Here is a 15,008-nt window from a genome sequence, read left to right on the forward strand (position 1 = left end):
CACATATACCCACATACACCACATACACACAAATACCCACCCACATTCCTGTATATAATAAGAGCCTTGGACTAATATGCCAATTACTTTTCATACCATGTACCTTTTGAAAAAATCTTAGACCTCATTAGATAATTAGCTAAAGCAAGCATGTCAAACTCGCGGCCCAAGGGCCCCACGCCTCATTTATTTGGCTCATGTTAATGCCTTTGAGTTTGACATGCTTGAGCTAAAGGCTTTGAAAAATCTTCTTAGTGGCAAGCTTACTAGGAATTGTAATGAAATGTAATTGCCACAGTCATTTCAGTGTTCGATATCATGATAATTTTTATGGCTGAGCAATAAAACCTTGAAATAGCTAAAGGGGTCATCTTAGTGCGTTTATCAAGGGAGGCGAAGAAAGATTTTTTTAAAAGAATTGCTCTGAAACTCACGCCGCATGCCATTCAAATGGTGAAAATAATGAGCCGATTTTGCATTGCAGAAGTTTCAGAAATCAGATGGAGGCAGGAACTCAAGTGAGGCTAATGGGACTTAGAGATAGCCTCAGAAAAGGCCTTTGTTAAACAGTGCCCTTGTAGAAATTTAGATGTCACAGGGTCTCACTGTTATCTACGCCCTTGAAGTTTATCAGTAAATCAGTTCATTTCCAAATCCGCTGGTCTCCACCTTCCCTGACCACTCACTCCGTCTGCAAATTCTTTTCCTGCTCCGTGGGACGACATTGCCCGAACTCCCCTCCTGCCTCTCCAGCTTGGCCACTTAGCACGCATTCATGTGTCTGCAACCCTTCTGTGGGTAAGGGGCTAGATTAAACTATTTAAACAATGTCTTAAATTATTATTGCTTTATTTTAGCCTTTCCAACTACACTCAACTTGGGAAGGAATCACTGCGGTTAGTAATTATGTCTTAGCATTTTTGATTGGTTACATATACCTGTAGGTAAATAACACCTGAGGAAGAAGAGAAGGCTGGCTATATGGATTCCTGTGTGCAGCTGCTTGGTGGAATCAAACTTAATGAGAAATATGTCAAATGCCTTTCAAATAATTCCGTTTAATACCACCAGCAGCACCACCATTATCTGTAGCTATAAACTCTTCACTTGATGCCAGGTACTGGTCTAGGGCATGTTATGCAAGTTTATTCACTTAACCTTCACAACAACCCACTATGCTGCCATAATTCACTTACTGGAGTAGGACTAGCACCCATTGTAATAGTGACCATGATCTATATTCTGCCTAGGACTTGGGGATGGCATTTTACAACCATATGGATGTGGCTTAGTGGAAAAAATCTGGACTTTCAAGCTAGAAAAGACTGGGTTTGACTACCAGCTTTATCACATTGCTCTGTGGCCTTGAGCAAGTCAGCAAGACAGTCTAAGCTTTTGCAGGGTCACAAGCATTAGCCATGACCTAGAAGGAGAACTCAGCACAGGGTGGGTACTTAACACAGGAGCTGCTATTATTCTCATCGCCATCACACACGCACACAGTTACACTGTTTATTACTCAAAGAATGTGACCCAATGTAAACTTGATAAGAGGTAGCCATTTTTAATGGAGATAAGTATTAGGTTAGGGATCTGAACACCTCAATTTTAATTTTCTTTAGCTGCTACTTTATGGCCTTGAGCAAATTGCAGAATTTCTTTGTTCTTCCAGATTCCACATCTTGCTCCCCCTGGCCTCAAGGATATGTCATGAGAATAAATTGTTGAGTGTTTTTGGAGATCCGAGGAAAAGATGGCCTATATCAGTGATGGCGAACCTTTTGAGCTCGGCGTGTCAGCATTTTGAAAAACCCTAACTTAATTCTGGTGCCCTGTCACATATAGAAATTTTTTGATATTTGCAACCATAGTAAAACAAAGATTTATATTTTTGATATTTATTTTATATAATTAAATGCCACTTAACAAAGAAAAATCAACCAAAAAAATGAGTCCGCATGTCACCTCTGACACGCGTGTCATAGGTTCGCCATCACTGGCCTATATGAATACAGAGAAGTACCATTATAATTAATTGGCCCTTAAAGATGGTTATCCAGGCCCTGGCTGGATAGCTCAGTTGGTTAGAGCATCGTCCCAATATGATAAGGTTGTGGGCTCAATCCCCAGTTAGGGCACATACAGAATCAACCAATGAATGCATCAATAAATAAATGGGACAAAATTTTTCCCTCTCTCCCTTCCTATATCTCTAAAAAATCAATGAAAAATGGTTACCCAACCCCTGGGTAAGCTAGTGTCTCTTGGGTGTAAACTGTGTATAACATAGTAATTATCATTTAGTGGGGAGACTAGGGCTTTAGGCCACATGGATCTCAGTTTGAACTGATACTTGTCACCTTTCCAGCTGTGTGACTTTGATCAAGTTACTTCCCTGAGTTTCGGTCTCGTCATACTTTGAGTGGACATAATATCTATGTTACAGAATACTTTCAGGTGTAAATTTAAAATATTAGGTGATGGTTGAACTCTGATTATTTTTCTTTCCTGAGTGACCACTAGGTAATCATTTTGAATTGCATGTATTCCTCAGCTTGCTTAAGACTGGTCTATATTCTTATTTATACCACCTCATGCCCATTTTCATGAGTAAGAAATAAAAATTTGGCTATAAGTTTTTCCGAGGTACACTGCAATGAAAGCTGAATATTGCACACACGCGCGCGCACACACACACACATTATTTCTCCATTGTTGTAAGTCCTATTATGTGAATTTGGCCATAATGTAGGTAAAATCATGTTTCTGAAATGTCACAACCATACAGCAATTTTCTGGTGACCTGATTATCCCTCAGGCCAGTACAGACAGCATGGAAAGCAGCCACCTGCAGGTGGACATGCATTTTAGAACTTTTATCTCATCACTGGGGAACATAAGAAGACAATATAATCCTTGTGTTCAAACTGATACTTAGCACAGGCCACTATCAAATTTTCCCCCACAACATGCAATAGAGTTACTCGTGACAAGGCTCTGTTTCCTCTGAGACGGGGTGACAGGGACAGGGGGAGGAAAAGCGGAAAGGAAGGAGAAGCAGGAGATAGAGAGCGTTTCCTCCTCTATGTTTTAATCTGGATAAACATTTGTAAAAGTCAGTGTTGGACTGTTGGAAGAAGTATGGTCCTTGCAATTCAGGGAAAAGTAAAATCGGTGAATTGATCTTGGCCCATAATTGATAGGCAGCATTGGCTGAGTGCTTGTTGTGTTGCCAGGTACTTAGTATATTTAACAGGTCTAACCTTTGTAGCAGTGCTCTGAGACAGGTGCTATTATTACGCCTATTTTACAGATAAAGAAACTGAGGCAAAGTTAGATTAAGTAGCTTGCTTGTGTCACATACCAAGAAAGTGGTGAACCTAAGATGCAATTCTAAGGCACCTTGACCAGGACACCAATCATAAAGGAGAAAGGTTAGGGACAGAGTGTTAGGCGTCAGGTAGGCCTCAGTCAAGGGGCTGGCATTTGGAAGGTAGAGGTGACCACTTACACGCAGATGAGAAAGTTACAGTTAAGCCACAGGGAGGCGGGGGGGGGGGGGGAACCTGATCAATTGGGCTATGCTAGGGAGTCCTGGGAGATAAGATACTGCAGCAGAAATCAAATAGGGTGGGGCTGCAGGATAGAGTTTAGTGTCTGTCCTTACATCTGTCTCTGACTTGTTGGGGACATCACTAAATATGGTTTGATGTTTAACCCTGCAGTTTGTATTCTGAAAAAAGCACAGAAGCCAAAACATAGATTCTAAGCAGATGCACAGCTGTTCAGTGCAGGGTGAGGAGGGGAGGAGGCAGGGGTTGGAGGCTGAGCTGTCCACATGGGACTTGTCTGAACTCTGGGTGCAGACAAGAGTTCAGCCAGAGAATAGCACTGGTGCTCAGTCCTTCCAACCGGACCCTCTGGAATCAGGAGAACCCAGGAAATGTCTGGAAGCCTCGCTGTGATTTTAACCGGCACTCAGGGAGTTCCTGGCAACAGGCCGTCAATTTCTGACAAACGAACAATCTAGCCAGATCTTGCTGGTAAATGTCTCTTTATCTTTGCTCAGCAGCTGATCACAGAAGGTCTGAGGGATGAATTTTGGATGAGACCAGAAATCCTGGAACTAAACCAGTTTACACTCAACAAGCTGCCTTCTTATTTCCTTTGCTAGATGCTGGGATCCTCTTAGAATCTTACCAATCTTTGATTCTGTATGGATACAAAGGTATAAAAGCGAACTACACTGCAAAGATGCTGGCACTCGACAACCCCACAAGGGGACATGGCATTTGCTGTATAAAAACAAAACAATTTTTCCTCTTTAGTGAAAGAACATGTGTAAGATGTCCTCCAGAATTGGACGCATAGGGAACTGCTTTTTATGTAACTCCTATTTAAGCGTCAATATCTATACCTAGAAAAAAAAAGGAAAACTATGCTGACCCCACATGAATGATCTCAACCTTAGCTGCTCATAGGAATCATGCAGGAGCGTGAAAAACAAAAACAAAACCAGAAACAACCACCCCGGATGCCTGGTCCCACCCCCAGAGGTTCTGATTTACTTTGTCTGGAGCAGGACTTGAATAGCAGCGTTTCCAACGTGTGGTCATGGTTGAGACCACTGTCTCGGGTACTGGGCGTGGGTCTTACACCCATGCCTGCAGCCAGGCAAATGCCATTTAGAATTTCCAAGGGAACATCTACTCTCTTACGTTTTTGCATGTTGTGGGGAAGAAATGATCAAACATGCAATGAACAGGTACAGGTTCTGACTTTGGGTTTGTAGCTTAAGTCCTCTGGCTCTAAATTTCCTTCTTAAGAAAATGATATCCTCCAACTAGAAGATTTCTACTCCCCTGCCACCTCTGGCATTCTCTTATTCAGGGCCTATGGTTCTTAACCTGATTGAAAAATACTGTTGCTTTGTCCTCCCCTCTGAACGTTGTAATCTGATTGGTCTGGGGTGAGGCTGTGCATCAATATTTTCAAAAGCTCCCCAGGTGATTTTAATGTGCAGCCAGAATTGAGTATCACAGGTCCATGTTCTCTGCTGAACCAAAGTCTTTTCAGACAGATGATATTTGCACAAGAGAGAGAGAGAGAGAGAGAGAGAGAGAGAGAGAGAGAGAGAGAGAGGGGGGGGGCTCGATGCGTATAGTATCTTTGTACATAGATGTGCTAGGGGTGTAATTCCAGCTTAGAGGGTGCTGGGAGTTCACACTCAGCCTCATATTAATTCAGGAACACAGAAGTAACACACACACACACACACACACACACACACACACACACATGACCACGCTATCCTATCTAATCCCTGCTGATTGTTCTGTTCCCATAGTGGAGAAGAGATGCCAGAAGGGATGCCAAATGTCTGGGATTCCAGCCCATTTCCATTCCCCGCTGGCTTTCTAGGAATGAAGACAACAGGTAAGACAGCCTGGCATGGCACCACCACCCGACATTCGCACCCTGCCTTACAGTTCACCCAGCCTGTGCATATATGATATCACTTTATCCTCGGAAGATTGAGATTTGATTTTCTTCATTTTAGAGATAGAAATCCTGAGACTCGGGAGAAATTAAGCGTCTGGCCCAAGAACGCACCACTAGAAAGTAGTGGATGCCAATGTTCTCACCCAAACCTGTGACTTCAACTCATCCCTTAAAAACGTACTTGACTTCATGCATCCACATTGGTCCTCCCACAGAACCCTTAGGAGACCTTGACGGGTGGGGAAGGGAACGGGCTGATCGTGCTGGTTTTTCCTCTGTACCCCATGGAGGGTCAATGTCAAGAGGACAGATTCCAAGCTAGTTAGTTCTAGCCAACTGTCGCCTTGATCCTGAACAACATAATCTCATTATTTTGAACCTTATTCTTCCTTTTTTAAAAGTCAGTGATATTGTAACTAAAAAGATAATCTTCAAAGTAGCCAGGTAGAGCAAAAAGGGCAAAATACCATGATTCCGTAGAACACAACTAAGCTATGTCAGGTTTGCCCGACAGGTTCAATAGTCGCCTTGAGGAGGCTCAACTTTTTTGAAGTTCTCAGACTCTTAAAGAAATCACCTTCAGGGGCAAAGTCGAATTCCTTAGTCCCTGGCTTCGGGCTCTTTAAAAGAGATCACTGCTGAAGTCCTCCTATATTCATGTGATAGAATCAAACTTCAGCTGCTTAACACAGGAATCCAGCAGCAGAGGAAAATTCCAGGGAGCCAGATAGTGAAGCATTTCATAGGGGCAAAACAAGTTAAGAAAAATATGAACGAGCAAAGTGAAGTTGAGCACATGTGTGAAGAATCTGGGCCAAAGTAACATAATAAATTTTATGCTCCATTTGCCCTTTAGAACATGTATTCAAATTTCAGCACAATCTCTATAGAGAGGCTTACAAAATTATGTACTGAAAGGTAGGCAGTGCAAAATGGTAATCACGCCAGTCGCTTACAGGCCTAAAATAGTCACAAGATCACCCATTTGCATGAGAGATATTTCACACCAAACACTTCCAGCTACGGAACAGAAGTAAATTAGGCCATGGAGGCTGGCGCATGGAAATCATGCAAGAGCTACAAAACAATTCTGAGGTTTTAGTCACAATAATGCTTAGAGCTTCCATAAGAAGGATTAGAAGAGTTCAAATTAAAATATAACGAATAGGCCTAAGCTTCTCCACTAAACACTTGAAAATTAAGACTTACTAGAATACCGGGAAGGCCTGGTGTTACCCCTCCCTTCAACAGCGCTCCACCTCGCCCTGCTCTGTCTCAAAGGGATCCCTGTGTACAAAAGGCATGAGGAAATGCAGAGAGTGGGAGGAGCAACTTGTTTATTGTGAATGTCTCTTCAAGAAGTTGGATGCCATCTAAAAAGAGTGCAACAAACCAGGCCATTTTAATAATAACTAGGATCTTCATTTCATGCGCCTGCTACCTTGAACTGGTGTTGGCTAATTGTGGGGATAGCTAGAGGTCAGGTAAGTTTTTTAATAAGAGGCTTGGAAGATTTGAACTTCTCTTCGCCTACTGGATGTAACTTACCCTGGAAGGCAGCAAGTGGCCTGAGTTTTTGAATCAGACAGCTCATTTGGATTCCACCTCTGCCACTCCCCAGCTGCCCATTGGTAAAATGGCGATGACAATGCCTACCTCACTCTGCAGATGTGAGGATTAAAGTGAGCTAATGCAGAGAAAACCCCGTGGACGGTGCCTCACATAAGAAAATGCTCAATAAATGTTATTTTTCTCTTTCCTCTGATTTTGGTCTAAGATGCAATGACTATGGTCTAAGTAGGCAGAAATTCAGTTCCTCTCATTGCGACATAGCATTTCTCTGAGCTAGTAGAGATTTCAATCACAAGTGCTTAAAATAGTTTGTGTTTATATGTTTTCACTTTCCTTAAAAACAGGTCTGTGTTAATTCATCACCCTGCATTTCTTTAGTTCTTATTGATAACAGATGGTGTTATAGGTAGCCCTGAAATCTATACTAATATTTTTATTAATGAAGATTCATTCTAATGAAATATTTGAGGTTGGAAATTTTGTGAGCAGAGGTAGAAACAATAAACAAACAGAATATGGTTTCCCTTGTTACTCCCCAACCTTGGTCATAGAGTTTCACCTCCTCTCTGAGTTAGATGATGTCTGACTTTAGTCCAGGGTAGGAAGACTCCATCATGTCCCTTGGGGCTCAGCATCTGCCCATGAACTTGACTAAGTGGCTTTTCAACCCTCTCTTGATGACCAGTTAAGAAGAGTTCCAGGGAGGGTGCCTTATCCTCAGATGGAGTGAGTCTCTGATCTTTCTAACGGGGCTACCATTCTCGTGTATCTGGTAACCTGAACGGGTTTTGGCTAAGTAGGTGGGTATCTAGAACTCTCTCTGAGAGCACCATCTCCTGTAACTGAAGGAAGCCCAAGCAGAGATGAGGAGGCCCAGATTGGATGAGGTAGACAATTCTCAGTCAGGGGAGAGGTGTAACTGTGAGCAATCCATGACTGTTAGGAAAAATTGATTTATATCTAAATGCACATTCTATGTTAAAAATACTTTAAATCAGAAATAGAGAAGCATATGCATGGTGGTGAAGAAAGCTGTGTACTCACCTGTCCCGGCTGTTCACAAGCTGTCTGGTACCTGGCCTGCTGGCACAGTTCTTTGACCCTCTCGTATTTGGGCAAGTGATTTGACTGTTGGATATTCTTGTTGGATTCTTCTTTCTTACGTAGAAATTTCCTTTGACAGAAATGGAAAAGCTTCTAAGTAAGAAGTGGTTTGAGTTACCTTACCTACCTACCATCTGCCTGTTCTCTTTTTCTTCCCTGTCACATGACTCCACATTCCTCAAATAGCAAGAAATAGATGTTAAGGCTCTGACGGTGTGGCAGGTGTTCAACATTTGATGGGTCCCTCGTGATGAGCTGGGTACTATGAAGATGAGAGGTCAGGTATTGATTTCTCCTCAAAGCTTTGGACCTATATTTTAGCTTCAGAGACTCAAAATTCTTTTTGTTGAAAAAACAATTATAGAAATGCTTTCTCTCCATGTGTGTATGGAGAAAAACAAAGACACTGAGCATTATAAATCTAAAGGGGAAATCCAGAAGCAACTATGGAAATAATCACAATCTCCAATGTTTATGTATTTAAAACTAAGAATGGCACATCAGGAAAAGAAGCAGAAAGGTGCCAGATAGAACTTGGGAAGGAAGGTTAAGAAAGTCCATTGACTGGTCTGATTAGGAACTAAGGCTAAGAAAACAACAGTAAAATCCACAGCCATGTAACGGCTAATGAGAATTTATTCTTTACAATTCTGATGTGACAATCATTATTCTGCTGGCCAGCGAAGAATGACTACCAGACCATTCAATTTTAATACTAGACTTATGAAATCTGTACGCTTAAACCCAAAATAAGGGGGTGGGGGGAGAGTACCCAGCAGGGAGCGCTTCCCACTAGGACTGGTTCCCAGAAGCACCCGAGCAACCAATAATTACCCTCTTTCCACGAGGAATGTATCACGCCAAATTTTGGCCTTCTTGTTTGTTCGAAACCTGCAAGCAAAATAATAATATTTACAGTTGGCAGCTGGACGTCTTTCCAAACGGGTCTGTGCTAACAGTTTGTTTAAAGGAACACCTCTCACTTCCCGCAGACCATGACTGCGTCTCCATCACATGCTACACACAAACAACCGGGAAATTCTCAGCGGGGCGTGATCCACGTGGGGAGAGAAAGCTATTTGGCTTCTACCTCCTTCAGCTGCTGGCTGGCTCTGGGAGCCAGTGTGCTTGTGCCTGGCTGTGGGAAAGAAAATTGACACACCTGTTTCCTGGCTTTTCCAGGTCCAGAAGTTTGAGGACAGACTTGCCATCCACATCAGGAGGTGGGTCGAGTCCAGCGATGTCCAGGATCGTAGGGGCCAGGTCAATGTTTAGGACGATCTGCGGGACTCTGCAACGGCACAGGTGGTTATGCCGCAGAGCCAACGGCAGTGGAGGGTGGCACGTGGGGCTGCTTTCTCCACACCGTGACTCATTGGCCTGCAGTGCCTCTCCCCTTCACCTGGCCTCCGAGGGAGGGGAGCTGCATTTGGCCACAGCTGAGTGGTCAGCAGCGACGGCATGGAGAAAGATTAATTGACTGTCTCAGTGGTCACTGGAGAGATGACCAGATCCCTGAGCTCTGGCCACACTGGCACACAAATCGAGGCCTGATAATGGTTTTTGTAAGGGTGTCTACTTTCTATTAAAACCCCGATAGCCTGGTCCAGGCGGCGTGGCTCAGAGGTGGAGGGTAGACCTATGAACCAGAAGGTCACAGTTCCATTCCCGGTCAGGGCAGGTGTCTGGGTTGTGGGCTCGATCCCCAGCAGGAAGCAGCCAATCAATGATTCTGTCTCATCACTGATGTTTTGATCTCTCTCTCCCTCTCCCTTCCTCTCTGAAATCAATTAAAAATATAAATATATATATTTAAAACCCGACAGCCTGTCACTTCTCTGTTAAACCAGGGCTTTAAAATCGATTTCTATATTGCAGAGAATGCAATATACAGATCATGTATTATTGGAATCTACACTTGAAAGGTGTATAATCTTAATGAACCAATGTCACCCCAATAAAGTAATAAAAAATAAATAAATAAAATCGAATTCAAAGGAAAGACGGGTTTTTACAGATGAATCCAATCCACATCACCTAGACTGTCAAACATAAAGCCTTCTAATTCTAGATTCCACAATGTCTAATGGTCTGAAGAGAATAACAATGTTTTCCCTAGAAACCCCTCTTTCTGCCATCGCCTTCTCCCGGGAGAGTCAGATATCTGGGTCTGGGCTCCGGTGCCACTACTTCCGGGACCCGGGACTCTGAGAGGGAGGCCCTGTTGCTGTGTGTGAGTTTCTTCGTTAAATCGGGGGTCTAGGCTCGATGCTCTGTAAGGACCCTTGCAGCTTTTGAATTCTACTTGCATTCTTTTCTTCCACTTCCCATAATTGTTTCATGCACACGTTCTCATTTTATAGAAAACATTCTGTTGTGGTTGGCAGGGCACATGAACCCCTATTATGGCGAGAAAAGAGAGATGCAGTGGCTTGTCTAAGGTGACAGGAATGGAACGCCAGTCCTTTAGGCTTCTTCTTTTTTTTTTTTTAATCATGCTTTAAAATATTTAATTTTAAAAAGTTCTTTAGTATTAATTTAAGAAAACAAACAAAAAACTAAGAAAATGGATGGCATGCGTTAAAATAGTGTATCTCTGACTCAAACAAAGTAAGGATGATGTTTCTAATGTTCATATCATATATCTGTGTACACAGGCCCACGTGACATGGATTCTGGTCAATTTCAGAGAATTAATCATCGGCCCAGTTATTTTTCCTCTTTAAATTGTATACTTTCGTTAAATTAACGTGTGGCAAGGCAAGGGAGGTGTAGGATTTCGTTCTCTAAATTACCAACCTACATGCAATCTTTTTTGTTTGGATGAAAGGAAACCAGACACTGAGATTAGTAATCGAATTATCTCAGATGCACATGAGCTACGACAGCTGAACGTCGCACGCAGAGGAATACGTACATTGATCCGGGTTCTACACTTGGCCCACGAATAAAGAAAGGCACTCGGATATCAAAGTCATATGGCATGGACTTCCCCTTGACCAGTCCGAACTGCCCGATGTGGTACCCGTGGTCGGCCGTGTAGATGATGTACGTGTTCTCCAGCTCCCCGGTTTCCACCAGCATGTTATACAGCTGCAACACAGCCCAGCGACAAGTCAGAAGCAGTTGTGATGGCCTAAGGCAGCGACAGCATGGCAATGATTCCCCCCAGTCTTTTTCCCCATTATTTTTAAAAGGCTAAGTGGTGCTTTAGTACAGCGGTTCTCAACCTGTGGGTCGTGACCCCTTTGGCGGTCGAACGACCCTTTCACAGGGGTCGCCTAAGACCATCCTGCATATCAGGTATTTACATGACGATTCACAGCAGTAGCAACATTACAGTTACGAAGTAGCAACGGAAATAATTTTATGGTTGGGTCACAACATGAGGAGCTGTATTTAAAGGGCCAGAAGGTTGAGAACCACTGCTTTAGTAGGACCGACAAAGGCAAATGTTAACTACATGTTCTTGCTGCTTATAATCTTGGAGGAGAAAAGTCCAATAATACAGTTGAAAAGTAACATTTTTTAATATGGCTCATGCTCCGTAAACGTGTTTGTTCACCTATTTGCAAGGAAAAAAACACACAAAGCAACCTCCACCACCAAACTTACAGGTTTTACTGTGAAAAATTCCTTGTTAAAGCAAATGTTAATATCATCACTCTTACAACTATTCATCAAGGGTTAAAAACAGGCTGTTTCTGAGCCTGATCCAGCTAGATTTAGCCTGTAGGCAGGTCTTGCTTGGCTTATGTTGTTTTAAAATCAATGAAATTTCAAATAAAATGTTTGTATTTCTGGACTCACACTCTACATGCCAAAATTAGTTGGAGCTGAGTAGTTGCTCCTTGCTTTTTAGATGGAGCTTAATTTCAAGTTGATCACAATCCTCACCACTCCCTATTGTCTTCTGCTGGACCTGCTTTAGTTATTTACATTATTTGCTTAATTCCTGAAGGTATTTGTGGGTGTAGCCCTGAATTTATAATGATTTGCTTTTTATGTCCTCTTTGCTATTGGCTCCATAAGAACCAAGCCTAGAGAGGTAATAGAAGAGAGCATAAGATAAGGGAGGGCTGACAAGTCTTCTCTTTCACTTTTCCTGAAAACACACACACCACACAAACAAAAATAACAAAACAGGTCGGACAAGAATGGGAAGTTGGACAAAAACCTGTAAGTCAGGCAAGTTCATATGCTTACCCTTTCCACAGAGTCATCCACTGACATCAAAGTCTGAAGCCTTTTGCGATGTAGAACGTTTGTAAATTCCATGTGGATGGGCAGCATGGGTCCCGTGTACTGCATAATCCAGTGTTTATCCATATTTGGTGCATAGTTATAACTAGGAGTTCTGAAAATATCCAGAAAGGAGTCTTACTATATATTTTTTACCCTCTTCGAGAAATATCTCAAGTTAAAGATTGTGAAATTATCATTTAGGAAAGATAATTGAGACTCTGCTACATTATTTTTCTCTCCCACGTGTCTTTGTGAATTTAGGAAGATCTGAAGGATTCACCACCCCCAAATAGCACACATCCTCTGAAAGTATATGGATTCAACTTTATAAAAGCAAGACTGGCACCTAAAAATCTAATTAGTGCAAGTTCATTTGGGTTCACTGTAGAAACACATCTAGGTGATTATGGTAACATTACAAATCTACAGATAAAACTCGGTAATGTAGAAGGGAATGTAATGTTCCCATGGTGATGTTAACTCGTAAAATTTTATTGCTAATTAGGCTATTAAATATGGTTACAAATATGTGGAATGATGAATCATAATTTCAACACATTTTTTCCTCTTGAATTTACTAGGGTGTTTTATAGATTATTAATTATATGGGGTGGGCAAAAGTGGGCTTACAGCTGTTTGTCTGGAAATAATATAATAATTAATAAATAATAATACAAGAATAAGCTGTGTTTCACATACACACAATTGTTAACCTACTTTTACCCACCCTTGTATGTCTAGCCTCTACGAGTTTTTCTCATTCCTAACCTTGTGTATATAGCTACCCTTAACATAATTGGATTTACTAGAATTATAACCAAGCCTATTCTGCAATATACATGCTTACCAATAAATACCAATAAAACTGTTCATTTTATAGACAAATCAATAGCGATGCAAGGCATAATTTTTGTTAACTACAGGGCAGGTCAGTTCCAGCCTATATTTAATCTATTGCAGAGATTCCCAGTGGTATCCCATACTAGTACTTTCCACTGAAAACCCACAAAATAAGTCACCTTCTCTTTGAAGTTTACCCAACTCCTTCAACCAGGAGACGCTCACCGCACTTTCCCAAAGAACATATCTATGCTACAGCAATCCTCACACTATTATTTGTGTATATTTGCCCTCTCCACCACACTCTAATGTACTTGAACCTTCTCCTTAGGTTTTATTAAGCATGGAGAAGCAGTTTAATATTAAAACTTGGAATGCATCCAGTATTGTGCTGTTTTATGTACATTAGCTCCTTAATTAGGTTTATCATTCCCATTTTACAGCTGAGAAAACTAAGGCTTAGCAAAGTGAAATGATTTCTTCAGATTAACCAAGTTAGCAGCTGAAGAACCAGGATTCAATTCCAAAGCCCACTTCCTCTAACAAAATGAAAGAAAAGTGAAGTGAGGGCCACTTCCTACCTCCAAGGTTGCTTTTCATACGACCCACAACTTAACAAATAGTAAGTCTCACAGAACAAGCAACAGCCTATGTTGACTGAAAAATTTGGTTCCCACCTCTGTCTGTTCTGGGAGTATCCTGTCAGTGCAAGATTGTGGGTCATAATGACTGAAGGTGTTGCCGTGGCATTATTCATACTATACAAGACCAGGAAACCATCAGTCACTGTGAGTCCATGGTTGTGCCCTGGGCATTTCCATGCACACTGAGCCCTACAAATGCCACCTGTTAGTGTACATTTTCTTCTGCCAGGGGTTTTGCAGAACATCTGTTTTGGCACCACTGGTCTTCTCGGAACAAAATATGAGCCTGACGATCTGCAAGGATACTGGTTAACATCAGAAGTGCAACAACTTCAAAGCCAGTACAACACGGAGCACAGAAGACATTGTACAGCTTATGCTCATCTCCCTCTGTTTTAAATATATATATATATAATTGATTTCAGAGAGGAAGGGAGAGAGAGATAGAAACACCAATGATGAGAGAATCATTGATCGGCTGCCTCCTGCACGCCCCCTACTGGGGATCAAGCCTGCAACCCGGGCATGTGCCCTTGAAAGGAATCCAACCTGGGACCCTTCAGTATGCAGACCAATGCTCTACCCATTGAGCCAAACCAGCTAGGGCTCATCTCCCTTTTACATTTCTAGAGTGAGAGAAGCTGGTGTGGCTCAATCTGCTCACCTGTAAATGGGGATAATAGCACCTCTCTTAAAAAGCTTTTTTGAGGAACAACTTGATCTGTCTGTGTGCCTGTATCTACAAATCTACACCCCATCTACCTATTTACCTACCTATCTCTATCACTTAAAGTGCCTAGAACAGAAAGCACATGTGTTTCCTACATGAGCCAATAAACAAATATATTTTATGTAACTAAGTGGGTGCAAAAAAAATCCCGTAGTATGAAAAAAAAAACAAACAAGCAAAAAAATAAATAAACAAACAAAAAAACCCACAAGCACTTCAGGTGTCACCTGCTGTTCTTTTTAAGAGAAACTTTCAACATAAACTTTCTTCTCCTTTACCAAGTAAAAGACTCATGATCCAAATGGTCCGTTTTTTGGCCTGAAAGGATACCTAGTATCTGAAAGGGAACCACTGGCCCAATCGGACCGGTA

The 15,008-nt window shown here is 42.0% G+C and overlaps 1 protein-coding gene across 10 annotated transcripts in view; it reads right to left on the reverse strand.

Moving 5' to 3' along the window:
- Nucleotides 1–15,008, reverse strand: part of SULF1 (sulfatase 1) — a 173,837-nt gene that overhangs the window by 42,913 nt on the left and 115,916 nt on the right. For all 10 annotated transcript variants that reach the window (XM_059672934.1, XM_059672935.1, XM_059672936.1 and 7 more), the window contains 5 exons: nt 12,385–12,535; nt 11,096–11,271; nt 9,341–9,469; nt 9,013–9,069; nt 8,119–8,248 (listed from right to left, as the gene is read on the reverse strand). In XM_059672934.1, the coding sequence (XP_059528917.1) occupies nt 8,119–8,248; nt 9,013–9,069; nt 9,341–9,469; nt 11,096–11,271; nt 12,385–12,535 (643 nt within the window). The remainder of the gene's footprint in view (nt 1–8,118; nt 8,249–9,012; nt 9,070–9,340; nt 9,470–11,095; nt 11,272–12,384; nt 12,536–15,008) is intronic.

This window comes from Myotis daubentonii, chromosome 17 (assembly GCF_963259705.1).
Source record: "Myotis daubentonii chromosome 17, mMyoDau2.1, whole genome shotgun sequence".
Classification (NCBI taxonomy): Eukaryota; Metazoa; Chordata; class Mammalia; order Chiroptera; family Vespertilionidae; genus Myotis; species Myotis daubentonii.